We start from the raw sequence: 24,411 nt of genomic DNA, 5'->3' as shown, positions 1-24,411 counted from the left end.
TTCACGGCCGCCCCTCCCTAGGCAAATGCCTGGCCACCCAGTTCAGACCTGTGGGCTGATTTCTCCTTGGCTGATGCTTCCATGTGACCTCAGCGCTTGGCCTCAGCCCAAGCTCCCTCTCCCACTCCCATATTCTGGCTCTGCCTCCACTGTGGGCGCCCCCAGCCCCCACCCCAGGCTGGGTCCTTTATCTTTAATGGCCAGCAAGTGAAAAGCAGGATGTGCCAGCAAAATGTCCTCTCATTCTAACCCCCTTCTCACTCCCTGCTCAGGAAAGAGAGAGAGAGAGAGAGAGAGAGAGAGAGAGAGAGAGAGAGAGAGAGAGAGAGAGAGAGAGAGAGAGAGAGAGAGAGAACAGAGAGAGAGAGAGGACAGAGGTGAAACATGAGTAGCAGGTCAGAACAGCTCAGAGAAGATGGACAAGCGCCTGGCAGAGGGGTCGACCAGGCAATGACGAAGGAGGGCACAGAGGAGGAGAGCTTGGGGGTCCAGCAGAGGCCATGGGGCAGCAAGGCTGTCCTCTGTGCAGGGGAGCAGGGGCTGGCAGGGCCCTGGAGCTAGCTGAGGGGTGGCAGCCTTGCAGATAGCCACATGGCCCCACAGGACAGATAGAGGGCAGACAGGTGTCAGATTGCTGGTCTCCCATGCGGAGCTGTGGCCAGGGCAGGGGCATGGCTGGCAGAACAGGCCAGAGGGCTGGTAACTTGGCATGTTTATCTGCAAGGCTGAGATGGGCAGCTGTGGGAAGATAGGAGAGGAGGGTGGCGATGGAATACCCACCCGGGGCTGGTCAGCTGCCGGGCGGAAGCTCCTCCGAGTAGGGGTGCCTCCTCCAGACACTCGTGTGTGTGAGGGGTGGGGGCCATGGGGTGGGGAGGAAACTGAGCTCCTAGGGCATCCTGCAGTTTCCGGGGCTTTGCGGCCTGGGGGGTAGGGCTCCTTCTTCACATCTAGGGGCCCCCTCCAGCTGGAAGTGAGGTTGGGAGAGAATTGTGTGTATGAACAACTAGTGTCCTGTGGCAAGGAAAAGGGGCCTGGGCTCACTGGGATACAAGCAGGTCCATTGTGGGGGGCTGCAGCCCCGCAAGACTGGCTGGGACAGCTGCATCTTCCCCCACGGGGGAGACACCTTGGGGCCGGTGGGGAGCCCTGTGTCTTTCCCGGTGCAGTCTGGGGATGGGTATCCTTCCTCTCCAAGACATTCTCGGCCCTGCCCAGCCCCATCCCCCTACAATGGCCCACTCTGTAGGGAGCCAGCTGTTTCCAAGAAGCCCCTCCTTTGCCCTGCTCTTAATTCTCCATCTTTCCCAGGGAAGGGTCCAAAGGGCATGGCAGGTGCAGACGTGATCGTCTGGAGGCCTGGCTTGAGTGTGACTCCCCAGGCTCCCTGACATGGGGGCCGGGAGGACTAGGGAAAGGGACACTGGGTTCTCTGACAGCGCGTGTATTGGGCAGAGCTCTGCTGGGGAGCAGGGGGAGGGGAGTGTGGGGAGGAGGACGGAGGTGCTGTGGCTCCCTCCCCACGGGGCTGGGCTGGGAGTGGGCGGGCTAACTGGGTGCTGGGAGAGTCGCGCTACCCATGCTAGCAGTAACTTTTAATTGGATCTCTTGAAATTGGTAAAATGGTGAGTCGGGCTGGGGAGGCATTGATTAATACCTGAGAAGAGAAACAACAGAGAAGGTGAGAAGAAGGACAAGGGGCTCGAAGTCACTCACCTGGACGCACCAGGCCTCTACTTACCTCCCCGGGGCTCTCTGTGGGCTTCTCCCCCAGCGCAGCGTCCCTCTTGGCTTTGACTGTAAACAGCACGGTGCTCATTCTCTACCAGTCCCGATGGAGCCCCAGGCCCTCCCCGCTCCTGCCCTCACACCTCTGCAGTTAGCTGGCACGGGCAGCCAGACTGGGTGCTGCACATGCCTCACTGAGGTGTAGCCGGGCTGAGTGGACCAGGAGGTAGGAGCCCAGTTCGGCCACCTAGCTGTGTGATCTTGGGTAAGATGCTGCACCTCTTTGTGCCTCCGTACTAGCTGACCTCTGACATGCTTTCTGATGTTGGCATTGTTCAGTCTAATTTGCACAAAGCCAAGATGGACTGGGAAAGCCAGCTTACGAGGTAGGCCCTGGTCTGTGGGCACCATGTTGACCAGCCTTGGCTTCCTTGAAGGAAGGGCTGTACTTTGTCCCTCCTCCTGTGACTTGATGAGCTAAGCCTGGTACAGCCCTCACCACAGTGCCTGGTATGTATATGGCAGAGCCCATGGGACCTGTGATTACTGCTGAGGGGCTCTACCAGTCCTGCAGGGCAGCAGGGTCCCACAGGGCCCCAAGGACAGCTTGATGATTCTTTCTAAGTCATTCCCCCGCTTCCACTGACCCTCAGCGGGAGCCCTCCGATTTCTCAATACCCCCCTCTAGGGGCGGCAATTTCCCTTGCTTTCCTCAGCCCCCTGCTTTCCAAAGCATAAGAGGAGGCTGTGGCATTTTTTGGGAATTAGAAACACCTCACTACAGAGACAATCCATGGACAGGTCCCTGGGGACACCATCCTAGTGTGACCAGGGCTTGCATTTCCCAAAGAAAGGCCAGTAGGGCTGCAGATATGGGATGAGAGGGAATAAATCACAGCCGAGTATTGGCTCTGGGGCTTAGGCAGCTGTGAAAACAAGCTGTGACCGCCACACCCATGACCTTACAAAATCAAGGGGCTACGGAAGTCAGACCTGGTCATGAAGTATGGTTGCCAGTAGTAGGTGAAACCCATCCCAGTGAGAATCTCCCCAAAGCAAAAGAGCCCCACGGTGTGCTTGGAAAGTGGATCACATGTCCTAGCAGGCACGGCCTGTTCCCGTGCTGCTGCCTGCACCAAGTCAAGTTTGCTGGGATTGTGTGGGCATGGGGTTTAATTCTCGCACCCTCACTCCTTCTAACTGTTTTTCATTTGGGGCTGGTGGAGGGGAGGTGGTGTCGTTGTCTTCTGTGCCCTCTACAGGTGGCAAGCAAGGTTGGGGCAGCAAAGGAGGGGGTGTCAGAGGGCCGAGGGAGCAGCTCTAGAGAGCGTGGCCATGGCCGAGGGGATGCCAAGTCTGCAGCTGTCTGACTCGGCTGGAAGAAACAACTCAATTGAATAAACCGTTTGAGAAACTGAGCATGAGGCCTGTCTTGACTTCAGGGTCTCTGACCTGGGCTTGTATTAGACAGTACTTGGGGCTTGTTAGGGGCAGAAGAGATTCCCAGACCCTACTGGCTGTCCTTCTTACCCTGCTCCTCCTATCTTGGGTAAGGGTGACAAGACCCTTGGGCAAATGGTGCCACGTCACATGGACTCCTGAACTCTGGTGTCATTTGCAAAATGGACACATTTCTCTTGCACTTTCCTTCTCATTCCCCTTACTGAAGGCCATGAGAATAAAGACAGCAAGATAAGAGTTCCTCTGAGGAAAGAAATGACTAGAAAAATGGGCACATCTCCCACTCAAGTCTCCCAGGAGCCAGGCTTGGGGCTGCAAGTGGCCTTTTGTGGGCTGGGGCCCAGGCCAGAGCTGATGCTCACCTGTGGGTGATCCTTGCTTTGACTGTGGGTCCACCTGGGCTTCCCTGGACTTGAAGGAGAGCGTCTTTGTTCCCTGCTGCTTCTCCAGCTCCCCTAAGGAAGGGGGAGGCCATGAGCACACACTTGACCTCCACCATGCATGTAAACAAGGAAATGAAGAGAGCAGGACAAGGAAGAGGAGGATGGGGGTCCCCTACTATGTGCTGCAAGGCAGGGGCCTCAGGGTCTAGCATGGCACTTAACAGCCAGTTGAGTCTGCCCTGGGAGCTGCAGCTTCTTCACCTGTACATGGAGACGATAGGACCTTCTTGAATGTCCAAGACCAATGGAAGAGGTTAGCACGAGGGAGGCCAACTCTCCAGGGAGATCCCAGCTCTGATGCTTCCTAGCTGTGTGGCTTCGGCTAGTTAGCTAACCTGTTTGTGCCTCACTGGAGGAGATGCCCTCCCCACTGCAAAGTGGTCATTAAGAAGACTGGCTGAGGAAATACACATAAAGCACAGAGAACAAAGTGTGGCTCACAGCAAGTGCTCCCACGATAACATGTAAGGAGCACTTGGTGGCCGGGGGTGTGGCCCACTGGTAGAGCATTTGCCCAGCACGCATGAGCTCCCTGGGTCCATCCCCAGCACTGTGAGAGAAAACTAGTACTTGGCATGCAGGTCTTATCGCAGTTGGTGACATCTAGTCCCCCATGTGCGTCCTGCAAGACTGAGCAGCCACAGTTGCTGAGACATCCTACCTGCCTTGTCTGTCCAGCTTGCATGGCCCACATGGCCAAGACATCTATCTTGGTCCTCCACTTTAACTTCTGTCCCTGGACTAGAAGTGTGTTTCTTGGGCCGGGGATTTAGCTCAGTGGTTCTGCCGCCTGCCTCGAAAGCGGAAGGACCCAAGTTCGATTCCCAGTACCAAAAAAAAAAGAAAGGAAAAAGAAAGAAATGTGTTTCTTCTTGTTCTCCCAGTGGCGCTAGAAAACTGCCAGTCACCATCCTTGGAGATGACAGTCAGTGCCAGCTCTCTGACAGTCGTTCCTAAATCACTCCTCTGGCTTCTGTGTTCCAGGAGGCCTACCTCAAGTTCCTTTCACTGAAGCCACTCTCCTGGGTTCCATTTGTGGTCTCTCTGGTTGTCTAGAATCCAGGAACACTTCTCCACAAGCCCCTACTCCAGGACCACTTGTCTCGGTCGCCTGCCTCAGACCATCCGTCAATACTCCCACTTTTTATTGAACCAAGGTTCGAGTGCAAAAACCACAAACTGTGGAGTCAGACTTAAGTGTGAATGCCAGCTGCTCCCAGTGGGTCTTCTCGGCTTTGGATGAATTTGCTTCATGATTACACTGAGGGAGTCAGGAGGACCTTGGTGCAGCACTTGCTGTCACTGTGAGAACTCACAGCGCCTCACTTTCTTTATTTATAAGACAAGGAGAATAGTATGAACTCCTGGAAGGATGTGAGAATTAAATGATGGATTTGGCCATCAGTCCAGTGGCTGGCATGTAGTAAGTGCTCAATATATGGTTGCTGCTATTGGCTTTGCTTTCTTTTACACTTTCTCACTCCCCGTCTTGCCTGCTTCTTGGCCAGTCCTTCATCTCTCCCCAGTTGTTCCTTCCCTTTTTCTCTATTTGAAGACTGAGAGCCAAACTTTAGCGTTTTCCTGTCTTATGATTTATATCTAGTGTTCCCCCAAAGCCTCATACGACCATAGGTAGGGCTTTTGGGAAGTGACTGGATTAGTCCATAGGGGTTTCTATGTGGGTGTAACGTTGGGAGGTGAAGCCGGGTGAGAAGAGGTGGGTCACTGCAGGTGTAGCCTAGAAGGGTGTGTATCTCTCCTCCTCCCTTGATCCCTCTGTTTCCAGCCCACCATGCTGTGAGCTGTTTCTCCTCTGCAATGTCCTCTGCCATGCTGCCCTGTCTTGGTGCCAGCTGACTATGGACTAAAACTTCTACAATCTGTGAGCCAAAACAAAGCTTTCCTCCTTTAACTTGTTGGTGTCAGGTATTTTGTCTTAGAAGTAACTAAGACCCCCTATTCTCCTCCCCTCTGGCCAGCAGGAGAGGATGTTCCACTCTTGACATAGCAGATTCTGGGAATATCTGCTCCTCTATTATTTTGGGAAGGGATTTATGGTCTGGGGGAAGAAAAGTGCCTCCTGCAGCAATACTGGGGCCAGGAGATGTGCAGTGGCTTCCCAGGGTAGTGTGGAGCCACCTGTTACATTTTGACAAGAGAAGTGAGCCTTGAGAATGTTCCAGAACAACACCCAAGGTGCCTCTCTGGGTATCTGGTCTAACCCTTGAAAAGTGTCTGTGGGCGACACCACTGCCCCATGTGAGCCAACCCTGAACGTCTCCCTGCCAAGCTGTCCCCTGAGTCACATCTGGTAAGCTTTTGTTTTACTTTGATTTTGACAGTTTTCTTAGGAAAGTATAGAGAAATGCTTAAGCTCAGAGTGGAGAGAACATTTAAGTGGAGCCAGACTTAAATGTGAACGCCAGCTGCTCCACTTACAGTTTGTGTGGCCTAGACTCACTGCTTCCCTTTCCTGAGCCTCATCTGTCAGATGGACTCAATGCATCTACCTCCAGGTCACTGAGGGCATCAGCAGGGTGTAGATAGACTGCTTTGCCCCGGTAGGTGCTTCGAGATGATGATTAAAGAGTACTGTCATGTCATACTGACTCCCCACTCAAAATCCCCCACTACCTTTCCTATTGCCCAATGCACTTATATTAATTTAGGGACACTTTTCAATTAAGTGGCTACAAAAGGCAGACCTGGAGTCTATTTGTATTTTCTGATTTAGTTTCTGAATCCATCCTTATATGATTTTCTCTTCAAGTCCATGTGCTTAACCAGTAAAAGCCTGCAGAAGGGCACAGTTTTATAAACTGTCACTGCTCAGTTCCTAAACCAGAAAATTACCTGGACATATAAGGAGACCACTGAGATTCTAAAATGCCCGAGCTGGAACCATCCAGAACCTAGGGTATTCCAGGGCCAGGAATTTAGCTCAGTGGCACCGTGCCTGCCTCGCAAGTGCAAGGTTGTGATTTCAATCCTCAGTATCAAAAAAACAAAACAAAACAAAACAAAACAAACAAAACACCAGAACTTCCTAAGGGGAACAGAAAGACAACTCTAAAATGAGTGATGGTGGCCTGGGGATTTAGCTCAGTAGTTCCGATGCCTGCCTTGCAAGCACAAGGTCCTGAGTTCGATCTCTGGTACCAAAAAAATAAAAAAATTTTTAAAAAATAAATAAATAAAATGAGTGATGGGAGGAAAACCAGCCTGGACTCTTCAAACATACAATGATATTAAAAAAAAAAACAAAAGAAAGTGGAGGGATTATTCTAGATTAAAAGAGGTTGGAGAAATGAAAGTAATCAGATGCATTATGTGCACTTGGACTACAAATGGGGCAAAGGCTACAAAATAGAAAATAGTTTAGAGGAAAGAAAAACCCATGAGCTCATGGCCTTCTTGGGTTCACAGTCTACCTGGATGCTGGCCCAAAATGGCAAAGTTCTTTACACAAGACCTTGTGCCTGATGGGATGTGCACATACATGTGCCTGCTCTGGTGGTGAAGAAGCACCCACATCACCCATGATGGTACCGTGGCGCTGGGAGGGCAGGTGGGGAGGGGAACTGGGTCTAACCCGGGCAGGGGAGGAACGGGGATGGTCCCTGAGTCAGAGTTGTGGTGTGCCAGCCGCCCCTGCCCCTTGCCTCAGAGAGCCCGGCCCCCAAGCCCTTACACTCTATCCGGATCTGCTCCAGCTCTGTCACCTCAGCGATGGACTCCTTCAAGTCCTCCACGAACTTCTGCATTTCATCTGAGCCCAGGGCACAGAAGTGCAGCACCTGCTTCTTTTCTGCGCCCGACAGAGGGGTCACCAGTGTGATGCCATGAGAGTAATCTGGAAAGCAGCCCCAGGACCAGATGGGCTGTGAGCAGCAGTGGGAGCTGAAGCCAGCCTGACACGGGGAGGGGATGGTCTCTGAGTCGCCTGCCCCCCACCCAGCCTTCCCCCTCAGCTTCCCCAAGCTCTCTCTGGTCATTCGCTCCCCAGGACTTACACTCGTTCTCAAAGAGGTGGAACTGCATGCCCAGCAGGCCGACTGATTTGCAGAAGGTGTATGTGGAGGCGCACTTCTTCTTTGGGCACAGTTTGAGAATCTACTCGAGAGGGACAAAATCGCGCACTGACTGGGGGACTCACTTCCATGAACACCCAGGGACATGTGTGAACACGCAAGTCAGCACACGAAGGTAAACACACATACATGCATACATAGGCACTTCAGATACACTTACAAACGTACATTTACAGACATGCGTATCTGCACGTACAGACATACAGTGTGCTCTTCACGGCTCAAAGCCCCCTGTGGCAATCACCTCTGCACTGAGGGCCCAGTCCCCACTTTGTGCCCTGGCCTGCAAGCCATACCAGACCTGGCCCCTGCCTTTCACTAGATTTATGCTGCAGCCACACTGTCGTCCTTTTGTAGCTTGAAAAGGGCAGAGTTCCTGCAGGGTTTTTGTGCAGCGGGCTACCCTGACCCCGCCCCTCGCCCGTGTCCCCCGCACCCCGGCCCGAGTAGGCGGGGCCTTTCCTGTCAGTCCACCCCAGGCCGGATTCCGTGCTGCTCACCACCAGCAGGTCGTTGAAGAGGAACACCTCCCTCTGATGCGCGGCCTGCTTCTGCAGCTTGTTCACGTCTGTGACCTCGAAGAGCCGACTGCAGCACACCAGGCGGCGGTATGGCACCGACAGCACCTGGAACCGGGGCGAGGTGCTCAGAGGCCTCCAGGGTTACCCCAGGGCACCCACTTTCCAGAAGAGGGTACGGAGGCCCAGGCAGAGGAGTGGGAGCCCTAACAGGGCCTGCACTTGATCCTAAGCCTCCTCTTTCCTCACCTGGGGCTCTTTTCCCTTCCTCACGCTTTTTAGGGAGCAGAGCCAGAAGAGACGTGGTCCTTATGCTGGAGTAAATGAGGAGATTAAGGGTTGGGAAAAGGAAATTGAAAAGGGCTTTCAGATTGTTCAAATCCAGACACTGTCAGCCTTTTCCCCTGTGACCTTGAGGGCACCCCCAGGCCCCAGGCGGCAGCCTGCACGTGTGACACCTCAGCCATTTTCTTTACTGCTCACCAAATACAGATGTGCAAGAGCGAGGGGAATACATGGACACTCACACTGCAAATCTACTCCAGTGCATAAGAGAACCAAATCATTTGCCAACCAAGTGGGCCAGAACCGCAGCCATAAAGGCGGTACAGCAGAAGGCGTGCGCCTTGTACTGGTTGGGAGAAGAAGGCCAGGCAAAGCCTCAGACCGGGTCTTCAGCTCTCCACCTATGCCCTGAGCCAGCCACTCCAGAGGGGGACTGGAAGCTGCTCCATATCCTTCACATTCATGGTGTAAATCACCTCTGGGGATATGAGTAGAGCAGTGACCTGCAGAGGGTGCTGGCTTTAAAAATCATTGCACACTTAGAACATGTTGCCTGTGACACAGGTCACAACAGTGGGGCACCTACTTGGTTTGAGATACCATAGCCTGCTTGAGCCCGTTTCCTGCTCTCTGTTCACTGGAACCATCCAGCAGAGCCTGGTATCTGTCCCACCCAAGAAGCAGATCCTGAACCTTCCACCTGGCCACCCAGATGCTCCGACCCTAGACCACTGGGCAGCTCCCTCATTCCCTGCACTGCAGCAGCTGGTGCCAGAGGCAGTGAGGAAACTAGGCAAGGGAAACCACAGGAGGCAGTGTCTGGAACACAGTAGCTGTAGGCTTTGACAAGTAAGGAGGAGAGCAGAAGGAGATGCCAGGAGGAAGGGAAGGAAAGGGAGCAGGAGATCGGGTGGCATGGCACCCATGGGAGAGGAAGCTGCGCCTCACATCAAGTGCTGCTCTGTGGCGGACACTTACTGTCTTCATGCCCACAATGGACTTTTCCACCTTGGTGACATATGTGACGTGGTCCTCATTGGACCTGAGTTCCTTCTGCTGTATCCTTTCATAGATTCCTACCACCAGCTCCCTGGGGATGTCAGCACCATCATCCACTCCTACAAACACAGAGGGAGAAGGAGAGATGTCTGTGTGTGTGGAGGGTGAGAGCAACAAGACTATCAGACTGATGCTCTGGGAGGATGGCTCCAATTTCACCATGTCCCTGATCCAAAGCTCTCAGTGGCCGGTTTCTCATACCCTTTAAAGTAGGGACAAACTCCCTAACCGGGCACCACAAGTACTACACATTTCCAGCCTCATCAGCTGGTATATCTCAACAAGAACCTCCCACTCCACGTGCTCTTTCCCAATGGCCAAATAGAGCCTCCATGTTCTTGTGAGTATCTTTTGTTTCCTAGTTTCTGTTGTCTTTTGTGCTTGTGCTGACTTCTCCTGGCCCCACCATGTGAGCAGCTTTCCAATGGTCTGTCTTCCTTTCTTGGCCTTCAGCTCCCCTCCAGTAGGGAGTTCTTTTTTGAGTGAGTCCTTGTGGAAAGGGTGATAAGATTCTCCTCTCACTAGGAATGTTGAGGTGGGGGGTTGTACAGGAAGCAAAGAGGAGCAGCTTGGGGCTGGGGTGATGCAGGTAACCAGCCCTCCACTCTGTCCCTACTCCCTAGAAAGTTAATGTGGCAGCAACCAAATAGTGCTGGCAGGAAATAAGCCAACATGGACACAAATGTCCTTTGGTGTAGAAACAGAGGCAATTAAGACAATCCTTCTTTCTATTTTTTCCAAATCTTTTTTTTAATGCCCACATGCTTCTTTTATAAGAAGCAAAAATTTAAAATATAACCACTTTGATAGCAGTTTTCTCAGTCTCTGAGAGGACATCATGTCTTCGATGAGCAATTCCCCTCTTGTCCCTGTTTCTTCCATTTGTTATCTTGGTTTTTAGTCAGGCAAATGAGCCTTGTAGTACCCGAGGGCCTGAAAGAGATCAGGCTGCAGGCAAGAAAGAGCAAGAAGAAAGATGGACCACACACAGGTTTCCGGTTCACTAGTTTGCCTCTGATCTTTCAGAATACCTGGTGAAAGGGAATTTTTTTCCAAAAGGCATAAACCCATGAAGACAGAGAACCGAGGAAGGAACAGAGGACCTGGGGCCCAGCAAGTGGAAGCATGATCAGACAGCTTAGCAAACCTAAGAAAGTTGAACTATAAGCCCACAGAGCGCTTAGAAGCCACTCGACACCGACACCGCACAGGACCACCAAAGGACTCAGAACTGGGAGCAGTAAGAGTCCCCGAGTGCAGGTGAGTGGGCTGGAGATAGGAAAACAGGCTGGACATCAGCGAGCATGATTTAGGTTTCCCTGTTCGCTCCTCTCTGCAGCAGAAGACTGGTGGTTCATTTTCTGGAAAGGATGAACCATGAGCTCGGGGTAGGGAACCCCAGTCCTAGCCAGTAGTGGGAATCTGCACTGAAAATGGGGGGATGAGGTTGAGGTCTGCATGAGAGGCTCCTCACCCCATTTCTTAAAAGGATCTCAGCACAGTGGTAGCCAGAATTGTGCCCTCTGGGCAACAAAGCAGACTTTTGTATATGCTGGGTAATCAATCACCACAAGAGAAAATATCTAAAGATGTTGCAGTATGGGTCAACAGCTCAATTAAGTCACCCTGAAGAAAGGTCACCAGCAGCAGCCCATATCCACTGGGGTTTTGATCATCTTTTCAGTGGCTCTTGAATATGGAAAGCCTGTAACACAAAAGCGAGAAAAATAGGGGCAAAACAGGAAAAAGAAACCCAGAAGAAATGGAAGCAAGCAGGTAGGAACTAAAGCAAACAAGAACAGGGCTGGGGATTTAGCTCAGTGTTTTTGCCTCCTGCTGCGCAAGCTCAAGGACCCGAGTTCGATCCCCGGTACCAAAAAAAAAAAGAAAAAAGTTGAAACAACATACAAATGATGAATTTGGGGCTGGGGATTTAGCTCAGTGGTTTCGCCACCTGCTGTGCAAGCGAAAGGACCTGAGTTCGATCCCCGGTACCAAAATAAATAAATAAATAAGTAAATAAACAAAACAAGAACATATTATATCTTCAAAGAGATTTTAGAAGATGTCACATCTACTAAGCAAGAATAAAGTGCTGTAAAAGGAAATTTAGAGAACAAAAAACCAGAGCTATTAGAAATGAAAAATAAGGTTAAAAAAGAGAGCAGGAATGAAACACTTAGTAGGATGCTTGAAAGATAAGACTGAGGGACTTAACAGTGGTACTTCAGTGAATGAACTTAATTTTTTCCACAATTCTGGTCACAGACAGAATTGGAGGAGAACCGAATCAAATTCAATGGTTAGGTTCAATATTGACCTTATGGGGAAATTTGGTTTGGTTCCCGTCCAATTCGGTTTGTGACTAGAATCACGGAAAGAATCAAGTTTGTGAACCGAGGCACCACTGTATTTCATAAAGCCAACCAAGGAAACAGTGATGACATATACAAAACTATAAAAATCAGAAGATCAAATAGGAGATCTAACATCTGAATAATAGGATTTCAAGAAAGAGTACAGAGAACGTGGAGAAAATAAATGATCAACTTCAATACAGAAGGCATTTATATCCATGGGTTCTGCATCTATGGATTCACAAAACCACCAATTGAAAATATTTTTTTAAAAATTGTATCAGTTATGAATATGTACAGATTTTTTTCTTGTCATTATTCCCTAAGCAATACTGGATAACAACTATTTACATAGAATTTACATTGTATTAGGTATTCTAAGTCATCTAAAGAGTATACAGGCAGATGTGCTTAGCTTAAGTGCAAATACTACACAATTTTGTATATATAAAAAGCTTGACCAATGGGGAGGGTCCTGTCATCAATCCCTTGAGGATACTGAGGAACAATTTTATTTAATAAAACTTCGCACAATTAGAGGACATGTGTTTCTAGACTGAAAGGATCAACCCATTATTAAGCACAATGAATGAGAAAAGAACCTTAAGCAGGTACATCATGTTGAAAACTCAGAGCACAAAAGGCAAACAGAAGAACCTACAAGTTTTCAAAGAGAGAAAACATAACATATGCAAAGGTCAGAAATAGGAATGGCAGAGCAGCTCTGTCAGCTAAAATATGAGCATTGCCTTCCACATCTGACTTACATGTTTCCAACCTGAAATTCTGTTCCTAGCAAACTTCCAGTCAATGGTGAAGACAGAGAAAGATATATTCACAAATGTAAGAATTACAAATGTAATTTTTGTCTCTAGTGTGCCTTTTCTCTGGAAGTCAACTAACAAGGAAGCTGAGACGTCCGGAGACCAGCTCCAGCAGGGTGGAAGGTCAGGACAGCTGTGTGACTGGCCTGGACCAGGGCCTGTCCAGATGGAGCAGAGCTGGAGAATCCAGGAGAGGCAGCTCCAAGATGAAACTCCTGAGTACCTCCCAGGTCCATGTGGACAGACAGGAACTTGATACACAGGGCAGAGGGAGTGATGGACTGGTGGCAGGGACATAGAGGGCTAAGCAAATGGAAAAGAAGACAAGTAGTGACTCCAACGAAAGCAGAACTAGAAAGGAATTGTAACCACTGCATTCTCCAAGATGCAGCTTCGGGTCATGTTTACTCGGCCTTCGTAACAAGAACACTAGTTTCAGTGGGGATGGGTTGGGGGAAGGTGGACAAAGAAGAGCTCAATTTTTATAGTCTATAATGGGAAATTAAAAGATAACACTTATAATTTCAAAGAATTAACAAGTAGTAGTGTATAAAAGAAACCAGAGAGCAATGTATATTACTGTATAACTCGATCTGTATACTGTTCAAGCATTGGCAAAACTGCTTAATGGTGCCAGAGGGCAGAATAATGTAAGCCTCAGCAAGGGTATCAGAGGGGATGGAATACAAAGAGCATTCTGGGATGTTGGAAGTGATCAACCTGTAGATAGAGGTGTGATCACACAGGCATTTCCACACTCTGCACAGCGTGTATTTTATACCAATTAAAAAAAAGAGATAGAAAAAGGAAGCGAAAGCATGTTATTTATTGATTTAGAGGAAACAAAATAAATAACTAACTGGCCTGGGATGTAATTTAGCGGTAGAATATTTACCTAGCGTGTGTGAAGCTCTGGATAACCACCCCTGGCACTGTGAAAATAAAGAAATATAAAAACAAAGAACTCTGAAGTTGAAAGTGTTTGCCCCTGAGAAGGACAGTGGTGAGAGAGGCAGGGACTCGTTTTCTGTAGTGAGCCTGGTAGAATTATTTTATTAAATTATGTGCATATATAATTTTGACTTTTAAAAAAAATGCCCACAAGATACCACCAGCATACATAACACTTGCTTTTTAAAAAGCTTTGGTCCTTGTCAGGTGGTGCCATCAGAACAGGACTTGGCTGGCAGATGCCATAAAGTTACCTGCAAGGCTGGATGAAATGAGCTGAGGCCTGAAGGCCCTGCTCCCGGTTCTTCCTTTGTGAGTAGTGGAGTGGGAAGGGCTGGTCCGGCCCAGCACCCATTGCAGTGCTGAGGGCTGGAGGCCACCCGGTGAGGCATATTTGTATTGCCCAAGGGTCCCGGCTGTGAGTGCAGGAAATCCCCATGATGCCTGGTGAGCAAGCCACTTTCCCAGCCTACTGTGGAAGGCTAGGCCTCGAGAGCGAGCAGCAATCTATAACTGAGGCTCAGATTCAGACTTCACATGGAGCAGGACAGGCCCGGAACAACGACCAAGCCCCTTCTACCCCAGCCCCACCTGCTCACCTCGCAGGTTTCGGATAAAGTCCTCAAGCATCATCTTCCTGTCCGGCTTAATGTTGGGACTGTACATGTCGGTGTTGAGGAGGATGATGGCGAAGGCCAGGATGAAGATGGTATCGGGGTTGTGGAACTGCTGCACCACCTCAGGGTTGCACATGCAGTAGCGCTGGCTGTGGAGGACACAAAGGGAACCGTGAGCTTCTCAGACTCCAACAATGTCTGCCCTGTACCTTGGCATCACCTCCCTCGATTCCTGTAGTGGTGCCCATACCAGTCTCACAGAGATGCTGTGTGCAGAGGTGCCGGTCAGAGCCAATGAGTGAGGAGCATCTCCCAGAGGGCCCTGTGTGGCCTCCAGCTTGGAGAGGTTGGGGGATTCCGTTCCTCTCTTTCCTTGGCTCCTTTCTCTCCAGCCCATTGCTACCAGACTTCTCCCCGGCCCCCTCAACTGGCCCTAGCATTTCTCAGGCCTGAATCACACCCCTTCTCCTCCCCCACCATCCCTCCCAAGCCCTGGAGGGGTGGGGAGGAGAGCAGGGCCGGGAAAGGGTCTCACCTGAAGGCTTCTATGAGCCGCTCCACCTTCTGGGCCTCTCCCTGCACTCGGATGTGCGCCTGGAACTTCCGCAGGGCCTCGTCCAGCTCCATGCTGGAGAAGTCCATCTCATCCACGACACAGCTGAGGGCAGGCCAAGGAAGGCTCGTGAGGAGAGGCCGGGCCCTCAACTCTGCTTGGGTTGAGGAGTGAGGGCCAGGGTGGTGACTTGGACCCTGTGGATAGCCGAGAGGGCCAGGCAGGGTCTCCTAGCTCTGTTCGCACCTCAGGGTCCCCCTGACTAACCCAAGAGGACAGCTTTTCCTGTTTTCTCCTATTTTCTCTGCTCTCATGTGACAGTCCTGTGAGGCACAGACTGTTTTCTCCATATCACAGCCAAGACCAGAGGCCCAGAGCTGTTAGCTGAGGCCAGAGACCAGGGGAGGCTGAGCTCAGACCTTCCTGCTCCATGTTCCAAGTTCCTTCTCTTCAGAGACAAAGAAAGCTTTAAAATAGAATGAGTGCAGAGTGTGGCCATGCTCACCTGTAGTCCCAGCTACTCAGGAGGCTGAGGCAGAAGGATCAGCTGAGCCCAGGGATTTGGGAGCCTGTTTTTCTCCCTAGTTTGTCATTTTCCATTAAGTTCTCCAGGTGACTGATGTCTCCTCGGTTGTCCCTTTATCCTAGTGGCCTGGGAAAGGCCCAAAGGCCGTCTTAAGCTCAACCTTGAATCACGGCACAGCTCCTCCCTCACCAGCCCTGTGGGGAGGCTGGGCCTCTGAAGAGAAAACGGCATATCTGACTTAACATGGGAGGGGACAGGGTGACCATGTGCCTGTCCTGGCATTCCTGCTAGACTCCGGCTGGCTCTTGAACTTCCAGAGCCACAGTTTGTTCTGAAAAGGGGGGAGGTTGGAGTCCCTGCCCCCACAGGGCTCTCCTCCCCTCGGGAGAAGTGCTCTGAGCGTTTCTCTGCAGAGCGTGAGAGGAGGAGGGAGCATGGGGGACCCTGGCTGCTCCCCACAGCTAAGGTGCAGACCTCATGTCGCTGAGCAGTATTCCCCCTCAGTGGAAGCAGAGCACAGAGCAGTGGGGCTTGCAGTGCCAGCAGGCTCTCGGGGCCAACCCCTCTCCTCCGTGCCCCACACCCCATCCCAGTCTCCTCCCTGTGGGGCCTGTGCAGCTGGCTCCTCGCCACCTCTGCTCCTGCAGTTCCCTGGCAGACTCTGATGCAGCCTCCTGGCCTGGGCAATAATCACCTGCTCACATCTGCCTTGTCCTCCATTGTGCCCACCCCAAGCCCAGTGTGACCCAGAGCCCACTGCTGCCATCGATGGCTCAGAAGCCACCTGCAGAGTGGCAGCGTGTGGGGTGAAGCATGTGCTGAGCAGGCTCCAGTTCCTCCGTGACCCCAGAGACCTGACTGTGCATCAACTGTCAGGAGAGAGCACGGGGTGGCCGGAGGTGCAGGGCTCTGTGGGCTCTGCCTTCTCCACCTTTTTCTGGGGGAACTAGAGAGAGCAGCACCAAGGGATTCCAGTGAGAGAGGGAAGGCTGAGGGAGCTGCGCCCTTCCTCCTTCTCCCCTGTCCAGGGGCAAGATCACAACCATCTGAGCCACAGGCTCTCCCTCCCACGGGGGTGACTTGAGCCCTGCTTCTGTCTGCTCATCTGCCTTAAGAGACGAGCTGGGAGGCTGAGCCAGCAGGCTGGCCGAAGCGTGAGAGCCAACAGTAGCCATGTCTGTGCGTCGAGATGGAGACCTGCTGGCCGAGCCTAGTCCAGCCAGGGTAGGGGCCACACTGATTTCTCAGTGGCCTTGTTACCCCACACACTTGCCCCAGCTGGAATGTGAGATCCAAGGGTGGCGCCACAGGGCCCACCTCTGCGGGTCCCCAGAGCCCAGGCAAGGGAGAGGCACTGTGCACCCCTGGGCTACCCAGGAAGTTGCCTGGGGGAGGGATCCAGCGGGCCACATGGCACAGGGCTCAGAGCCAGGGCCAGGGAGTATGGGGGCCCAGACAGAGAACCAGAAGACGAAGAGACAAGAGGAAAAGGAACAGAAGGAAAGAGAGAAAGAGTGAAGAGGAAACCCTAAGTAAAAAGAGGGGGAGGGGGCCAGGGAGACAAGGGGAGGAGGGAAAGGCAGAGGAGGGAGGGGAAGGACGGAGATGAGGTGACGGCAGGTGAGGGGACCGTGCACGGGCGGCCTGACGCCGAGTGGAGGGCGGCCACCCACCCTGGGGAGCCCCTTCTTGAGGCCAAGTTGGAGGTAGTGGGCCCGGCTGTCCAAAGCTGACTGAGGGGCTGACTGAGGGCCTGACCTCTCGGAGGACCTGGGACAGCCCGTGGCTCTCCGGCCTGGCCCCCAGCTGCTCCCCATCCATATGGCTGCTCCACCACTCAGCCGCTGAGAGCCCCGGACTGAGGTCCTCCTGCCTGGTCCCCGCTTCCCTCCCAGAGCCTCTCACGTTCACTCTGGCCCTGAACTCTGGATGGCCCCTGACCAGAGGTGGGGTGGGCGCCGAGGCCCGGGCACAGTGGGGTAAAATGGCAAAAGGAGGCAGCAGCCAGGGAGGGTGGGACCTGCTCTGTCAAGCACAACGGTCTTGTCTCCAGCCCTCTCCCCCTCAGGTGACATGCAGCAGGCTCGCACACTCGTCCTCAGGGCTGCAGATACAAGCTCCAGTAACCAGCAAAGGGCCCGAGACCAAGGGCTGGCTGGGAGGAGCAGCCAGGCGGAAACACAAGCTTGCAGAACAGAAAGCACTGAATGAACTCATACTGGCCACGGGGTAGGGATCCCGGGGAGGACGTCTGGGCAGGCTCTAATCCAGCGTCTTCCAGCAAGTGTTCTGTGGACCTTGCATGAGAGTTGCAGTTTGTTAAAATGTAGGTCCCTGGACCCCACCCCAGATCCAGGAGTTAGAACATCCGGGGGCAAGGCCTGGGGATCAGCATTCTTTACCAGCTCTCCAGGAAATGCTTAGAATGCAAAAACCAGTGGCTGAGGGAGGAGGCAGTTCGGCCACTGGATGCTTTTAAAAGGTGAGTCCCGCAACCCCTGGGCACCTAGGGGAGCAGCCTGTAGAGTACTTGTGTCCTCATCTGGCTATTGGAGCCACTTTGTGGCAGGGCCACCGAGAGAGGAACAAAAGGAGGCATGATACACACGGCCCCTCCCCTTCGCTGGCCTCTCATTGGATGACACCATGAGTGTTAGTGGGTGACGGTGGGCACAGACCTGGGTTTCTCAGATTTTGGGGGAAAACTCATTTTCTAGGTCCCTGTCCCCTCCATGGAAGGAAAGAAGCCGTGCTGAGCAGTGCAAAGGCCCTGGGCTCCTCCATGGGGCCGGTCATGCCTCCGAGCTGGGGGTCACACTAGACGACCTCCCAGGACCCGCCCCCACCTTGACTTTGAAGTTCCCTGACTAGGGCCTGGGAGCGGGGAGAAACTGCAGCCAACCCCTAAAGGTACCGTGGGCTGGCCACACACACCCTCCCTGCTCAGAAGTAATCTCACCACGACCCGACCCACGACGGCTGCACCTTCTCCACACGCCTGCCGGGGAGCCGTGGTGTTTCTTCCTGGTGCAGCCCGTGTCCTCCTGGGGAAGGTGACTGGGTCGGGGACTGTTCTCCCAGCTCCATGGTCTCTGTCGCCCTGGAAGCACCCACTGCCCACGTGCCTCACAGCACGGCTATTTACCCCGCTCCGTATAAGGTCCGGCTGACACCTCGACGGCTGCTCCTCTCCCCTCGGTCCCTCCTCCTTACTGTTGTTTCTTTTATTCCACGGTATCTAGTAGCACCCCCCCCCTTTCACCTTCCTTTGCCACCCCACAATCCCTGGGGGGAGCAGATGGCCGACAGGTCACCACACCCTGCTGCTGCCTGACCCAGGGCCACCACTGTCCTCTCTCCTTCATGATCATCACCCGTTTCCAGGGAGTTGCATAATCAGTAAGTTGCATAACCAGTAAACTGTATAATCTGCCTCCTTCACAGAAAGCAAAAACTGAGACCACACAGGGGCTCGCCTAACATCCCCAGAGTGAGGAAGAGCAGACCTTGGAGGTCCAGGTTGGGGAAAGCCTCTTCCCCAGCTGAGCCCTCCCTACTGCAACCTGGAGTGGGCACTCAGGGTGGCAGGGTGAACACCAACTCTGGTTTACTGAGTATTGTTCCCAGTGCTTCACTGAGTATGCAACGAGATAATTGTCCCCAGCCCAGACAATGTTAACTGTTACTCATAGTTTTATTATACAGGTGGAAACTCAGAGCTATAGGCCATGTTGGCCCCGTATCCCAGCCCCCACAGCTCTCTGTGGCCCACTGGAGGCTGCTATCTTCCTTAGATGTTTGGTAGTACACTGGAAGGGCTTTGGGGGACATCTGGGTATGTCACAGAGGCACCATACGTCACATGGGTGTGTCAGGAGCTACCTGCCTGTTGGCAATCAGCAGGGAGCCTGTAGTCACTTTGCAGTTCAGAGCTGCCCTGGGCAGCCAGCTCACAGCAGGGCCCACATGCCTAACCTCCTACCTTTCCCTTCTACAGCTTTCTCTGACCACTGGCACTGGCTGGCTGCTTGGTTGCTTTCAACAAACATGCATCACAAGGCTCCTGAGGGCAAGGCAGGGCTAGGGACCTGTGGTAAGTAACAAACAGTGCAAGCTCAGTCTCCATCCTGGGGAGAGACAGACACTAAATGCAGAGTCAAAAATAGATCTTTATAATTCTATAAACTTCTATATAGAGAAAGGTCAGGGTTCCTTGAGAGGACAAAGGACATGCATTTTATATTGCTGTGTCCATAAAGGCCTCTCTGGGGACAAGACATTTCTGCTGACATCTCAAAGGTGAGTAGCACTGATCATGGGAAGAGGAAGAGTGAGGCAAAGCTTTCAGGTGTGCCAGAGTAGGGGAGATCCATAGGCAAAGGTCCCGTGGTAGGAAAGAATGTCCAAGGAACTAGAAAGGGTCAGTGAGGCTGCACTGCAGGCTCAGGGAGAACGGAGGACTGGGAGGCTAGGGAGGTGGGCAGAGGAGGCTGTAGGGGTTATGAGGACTGCACAGTTGATCCCGAATGCAGTGGGATACAGGGGCCAGGTGTGATCACGTCAGAGGAGTGTTATGATCCAGGAGTGGTGAATGAAGGGGAGGAGCAGGGAACAGGAGTTAGCAGGCCAGTCAGATGCTACAGCAGGGGCCCAGGCCGCAGGCAATGGTGCTGGGCTGAGGTAGGAGCAGCAGAGCCTAACTGAATGCATGACCTGAGCTACAGGTTAGAGAGGAGTTGATGGGTCTCGGTGAGGAGGGAGTGCAGGAGGTGAGGGAAGGAGGAGTCCGCGATGAGTTCCAGGGGTGGGGATTAACTGGCCAGATTCTTTCTGATGAATACGGTATGGGGAGGACAAAGCTGCTGGAGGCAGGATGGAGACTCCAGTCTTGGACACTTTGAGATGTCCTTTCATATAGCCACAATTTCTCCCTCTCTACTAAACTGTTTGTATGAATACCCACCCTGCTGCCTTACAGTTTGCAAATTAAAACCTTGCCCTTCATTGGTCACTAGTCACTTCCCCTTCCTCTGTTCCTCTTTGGACCTAAACTTCTAGAAGGTGGCTGTTCTCATGCTCCTCCTTCTCATCCACTTTTCATCCATCCCAGTCAACCAACTATCCTCAGCACTTGGAGTGTTCCATTACAAATTCTCTTGTTGGGTGGAGGGGGTGAAGGGCGCACAGGCAATGGGGAAAAAATAAGAACTAAGATACATCATGTACAGGTACAAGCACCCAGTGATAAATGTAAACGTATTGTATACCTAAAATGTACCAATAAAAGAATATAAAAATAAAAATAAATAAAAATTCTCTTGTCAAGCTGGGTGTGGTGGTGCATGCTTGTAATGCCAGCATTCAGGAGGCTGAGGCAGGAGGGTTGCTGGGAGTTTGAGGCCACCCTGGACTATGTAATGAGTTCAAGGCCAGCCTGAACTACATAGCGAGACCCTGTCTCAAAAAAAATTCTCTTGTCAAGGCTGCCACTGGCTGACATATTGCTAATCCAATACTCCCTTCTGTGCCCATCCTACCAGCCACTTGGCTCCACCGTCCCTCCTTGCTTGACTCTTACCTTCCTGGAGGTTCCTCTCCTCCTGTGCAGGCCCCTTCTCCACCTGACTTCTCACTTAGGGTGGGCCCAGGGCCCTTCCTCCTCTTAGCAAGCTCTCTCTAAGGGACCTCATCCAGGCCAGTGGTTCTAACTACCTCCTGGATGTTTATAACTCTTCTTAGATGCTACTTGTTTTTCTTCTTGGTTGAATGTTGTTAATAAAGGACCATTTCCGGTTTAGGGATGTAGCTCAGTGGTAGAGCACTGCCTAGCATTCATAAGGCCCTTGATTCCATCCCCCGTACTGAAAAAAAATTAAAAGACCATGTCCAAGGGCCAGGGATTTAGCTTAGTGGTCTCGCTGCCTGCTGCGCAAGCACAAGGACCCGAGTTCGATCCCCAGTACCACCCCCACCCCCACCCCGCCCCACCACAAAAGACCATGTCCAGTAATGGTACTGGCAAGCATTGAGGACTTGTGTGGTCGTTAGCTCCATGCATCTGATTAAACTTGACCAGTACACTTCTGAGTTCTGAGTGGCTGAGTGCACTGGATGCTTTGATCTGAATGTCATTGCTGGGTGACATTCACAAGAATGTAGGACACGCTGGCATCTCTTGCAGGCAAGTCAGGTTGCACATCCTTTGTTTTACCTGATATTTAAGTTTGACTTGCTTGAATATATAGTTGACAGTGTCTAGTTTGATAAATTCTGCAGATGAAATGTTCCCGGAGCCAGCATCTCTCCCTTCTTAAAATGAAAACATATGCATGTGTATTTGGTGTAATTTGTACCAGCGTAGTGAGCCTGAAGCACAAACATAGACATATGCAAAGACTGAGTGTCCCCAGTTCTCACTAGCTCAGGAGGCTGCTCTCTGACTGGGCCCCTCTCAAAGGCTCTGTGCTCTGCCAGCTTCTCCCCTCCTGGTGGCCAATGCTGTGGCTTAGGATCTCACCCTCTCTCACCACAACTATTAATGCAATAGCTTTCCTGCCTCCAAACCATCTTCCAGAATAATCCATCCAAGCACTCACTTGGTCGGTCCCTCACCCTCAGCTTACATTTCTCCAAGGCCTTCCCACATTCCCATCATGAAAGCCAAGTTCCTCACAAACCCTGTTAGTGCTCAGCTTCTCGTGCCCCTTTCCCATGGTAGCTCCTTCCTGGCAGTGTTTACATTTTCACCTGCTGTTCTTTATTCCTGTCACCCAATCCCAACCTCACAAGTCTCTATCTAGTCCTCCTCCACCTTCACTGTACCTTGGACCTGCCCTGTCTACCCTTGTACTTCTCTCCCTGGATCAGAACATCCCCTTGCCTGTCTCCCTTGCGAGGCTCTGAGTACTTTCAGGATAGGGCAGTTCTCCTCTCTGCATCCCTGGTGTATACATGAGCGCAGTAAATGTTTCATGGGGTGAATGAGTGAGTGAAAGTGACTGAACAAATGAACAGAACCTCTGAATGCTCTATTCATGCAGCTGCACACGGACCCCCGGGGACCTGCACCTTCAGAATCTTGCCTGGTGGCCCAGAATTGGCCAGCCGGATTTGCCAAGATCAGGTGGAACTGACCCTGGACCTGGATATAGCTGCCAGGGAAACGGCCCTGATGATTCCAGCTGGTGGCAGTGAGTGGTACAGGGAACACTGCTTTCTGCTTCCTTCAGCAGCATATACCAGCGAGTGAGCAATGGAAACCAGGTAAACTGGCCGTGGTTGGACCAGTGTCCAAGTGGCCTGTCTGGACCTGTACCAAGAGGTGCTGCAGATTTGTTTGTGGATCACAAGTTGGTGCAGGTTGTGCTCAGGCCTCCCTCTTTCCAAGGACTTTCTGCAGCTTCTTTGGCAAATATCTCACATGGGCTAGGGAAACAGAAGCACACATGCTCCCGCATCTGTACAAACAGGTACAATCTTGCATCAAATTGCTTGTTAACACTGATCTGTTCTTAGAATTAGTTTGTATTGCAGGGAAATGAAGCATCCTCTGTGACTGATCAAAACGAATTTTATCATCTCAATTGTTTTTCTTTGTGTGTGCGCCCGTGCATGCACGTGTGCGTGCGCAAGACAGTGTCTGGCAGACAAAGAAGCTGGTTGTGAGCTGAAAATAGGTGATGCAACAGCTAGGAGTTTTAATTGGCCAGAAGAGATGGCAAAGATCTAGAAGGTGAGGCCCCAGCTGAGGGCCAGGAAGGTGCAGCTGTGCTACGGGAGGAGGCTGCCCTGTGATGTAGGAGCCTTACTTTTATTTTGCAGTTCTTGGTTATATGATTTCATTAAAAATATCCCCATCCACCAGGGTATTGTTTTTGTTACTTGGAACTCATAGCATGCTCTACAAGGTCAAGGCTTTCTGGAAAAGTGCAATGGCGCTAAGGAAATAGAGCAGGAGGAAGCTCACTCGGGGGCCTGCTGGTGTTCTGGTGAAGATGTGAGAGTCTCCTCCGAGGAGACCTTGGGAGGACGGCTGCCAGTCACACCTTGAGGACTCAGAAATCAAAGGAGCAGTTTCAATCCCCCACAGATGAGTTTCCTTCCTCGTGGCAGCACTCTGCAGCTCCCTGGGGTCAGAGGTTCTCAGATTTCAGCATGCACAGGAATTGTCCTGTGGGCCTATCAGCTCCTTATCAGACTGCTGGGACCCAATTCAATGGGCCTGGAGCAGAGATGGAGAATTTGCCTCATAGTAAGTGTCCAGGAAATGCTGCTGCTGCTAGCTGGGGACCATCCTTGCAGAAGCAAGGATCTATGCCAGGAAGAGGTTGCCCTTTGGGGTCAGACACCTTGGGTGTGAGTCTTGTCTCTACCATCTAGTTCTTCAGTTCAAGTCAGGGAGCCTTTCCGGGCCTCCCTCACCTACAGAAAGGAGATGATGATGTCTATTACACGTAATGGGTCGGGATGACTTGAGTTTTAAGAAGACAATGTGTACAAAGTTCCAGTACACAACAGGCCTCAATAAGTGACTTTTTAAATGCACCTGGAGACCAGGTCTGGGTTGATAACATGCCAAGCAAATGGATTTGAAGTGCCCTCTGGCTTAGGTATTAGGAATAGCTTTCCTTCACCACAATTAATTGTGCCTAAAATTGTGTCATTAGACAGTCATCCATTGGCCCTTTAATACATACATACAGCAGAGAGTGGAAATTGACCCAGCTGAGACCTCTTGAGACTCATGAATCAGTTTGTTTTTACCAAGATGAGAGGATTGGAGTGTAGCAAATAAAGCAGAGTTGAAGGATGGGATAGTACTGGATTCCACTCAGTTTCTTCAATTTCTCTGCCACTAGTCAGGTCCTGGTCATTTCTTCTCTCTGGCCTCCATTTCTGCCTAGGTAAATGAGAGGTCTGGACTAGCTAACCACCCAAGGAGTCTCTCTGTGCTGAGAAGTGGACTGACAAGGACTGTAAGTGCATGCAGATCACATTT

At 51.7% G+C, this 24,411-nt stretch overlaps 1 protein-coding gene across 6 annotated transcripts in view; it reads right to left on the bottom strand.

Moving 5' to 3' along the window:
* Iqsec3 (IQ motif and Sec7 domain ArfGEF 3) overlaps positions 1 to 24,411 on the bottom strand; it is a 103,751-nt gene that overhangs the window by 5,126 nt on the left and 74,214 nt on the right. For 3 of the 6 annotated variants that reach the window (XM_087185946.1, XM_013068593.3, XM_013068594.3), the window contains 8 exons: positions 14,870 to 14,992; positions 14,317 to 14,483; positions 9,505 to 9,644; positions 8,224 to 8,349; positions 7,646 to 7,745; positions 7,324 to 7,485; positions 3,552 to 3,644; positions 1,742 to 1,797 (listed from right to left, as the gene is read on the bottom strand). In XM_087185946.1, coding sequence (XP_087042072.1) covers positions 1,742 to 1,797; positions 3,552 to 3,644; positions 7,324 to 7,485; positions 7,646 to 7,745; positions 8,224 to 8,349; positions 9,505 to 9,644; positions 14,317 to 14,483; positions 14,870 to 14,992 — 967 coding nt within the window. Of the gene's footprint in view, positions 1 to 780; positions 1,658 to 1,741; positions 1,798 to 3,551; positions 3,645 to 7,323; positions 7,486 to 7,645; positions 7,746 to 8,223; positions 8,350 to 9,504; positions 9,645 to 14,316; positions 14,484 to 14,869; positions 14,993 to 24,411 lie in introns of all 6 variants that reach the window. The other 3 variants (XR_001182844.3, XR_001182845.3, XR_001182846.3) reach the window with 2 other exon arrangements.

The sequence above is a fragment of the Heterocephalus glaber genome, unplaced genomic scaffold, assembly GCF_053883595.1.
Source record: "Heterocephalus glaber isolate CG9 unplaced genomic scaffold, H.glaber_assembly_v1.0 deba00000281, whole genome shotgun sequence".
Lineage (NCBI taxonomy): Eukaryota > Metazoa > Chordata > Mammalia > Rodentia > Bathyergidae > Heterocephalus > Heterocephalus glaber.
This window is presented reverse-complemented; position numbering and strand designations above follow the sequence as displayed.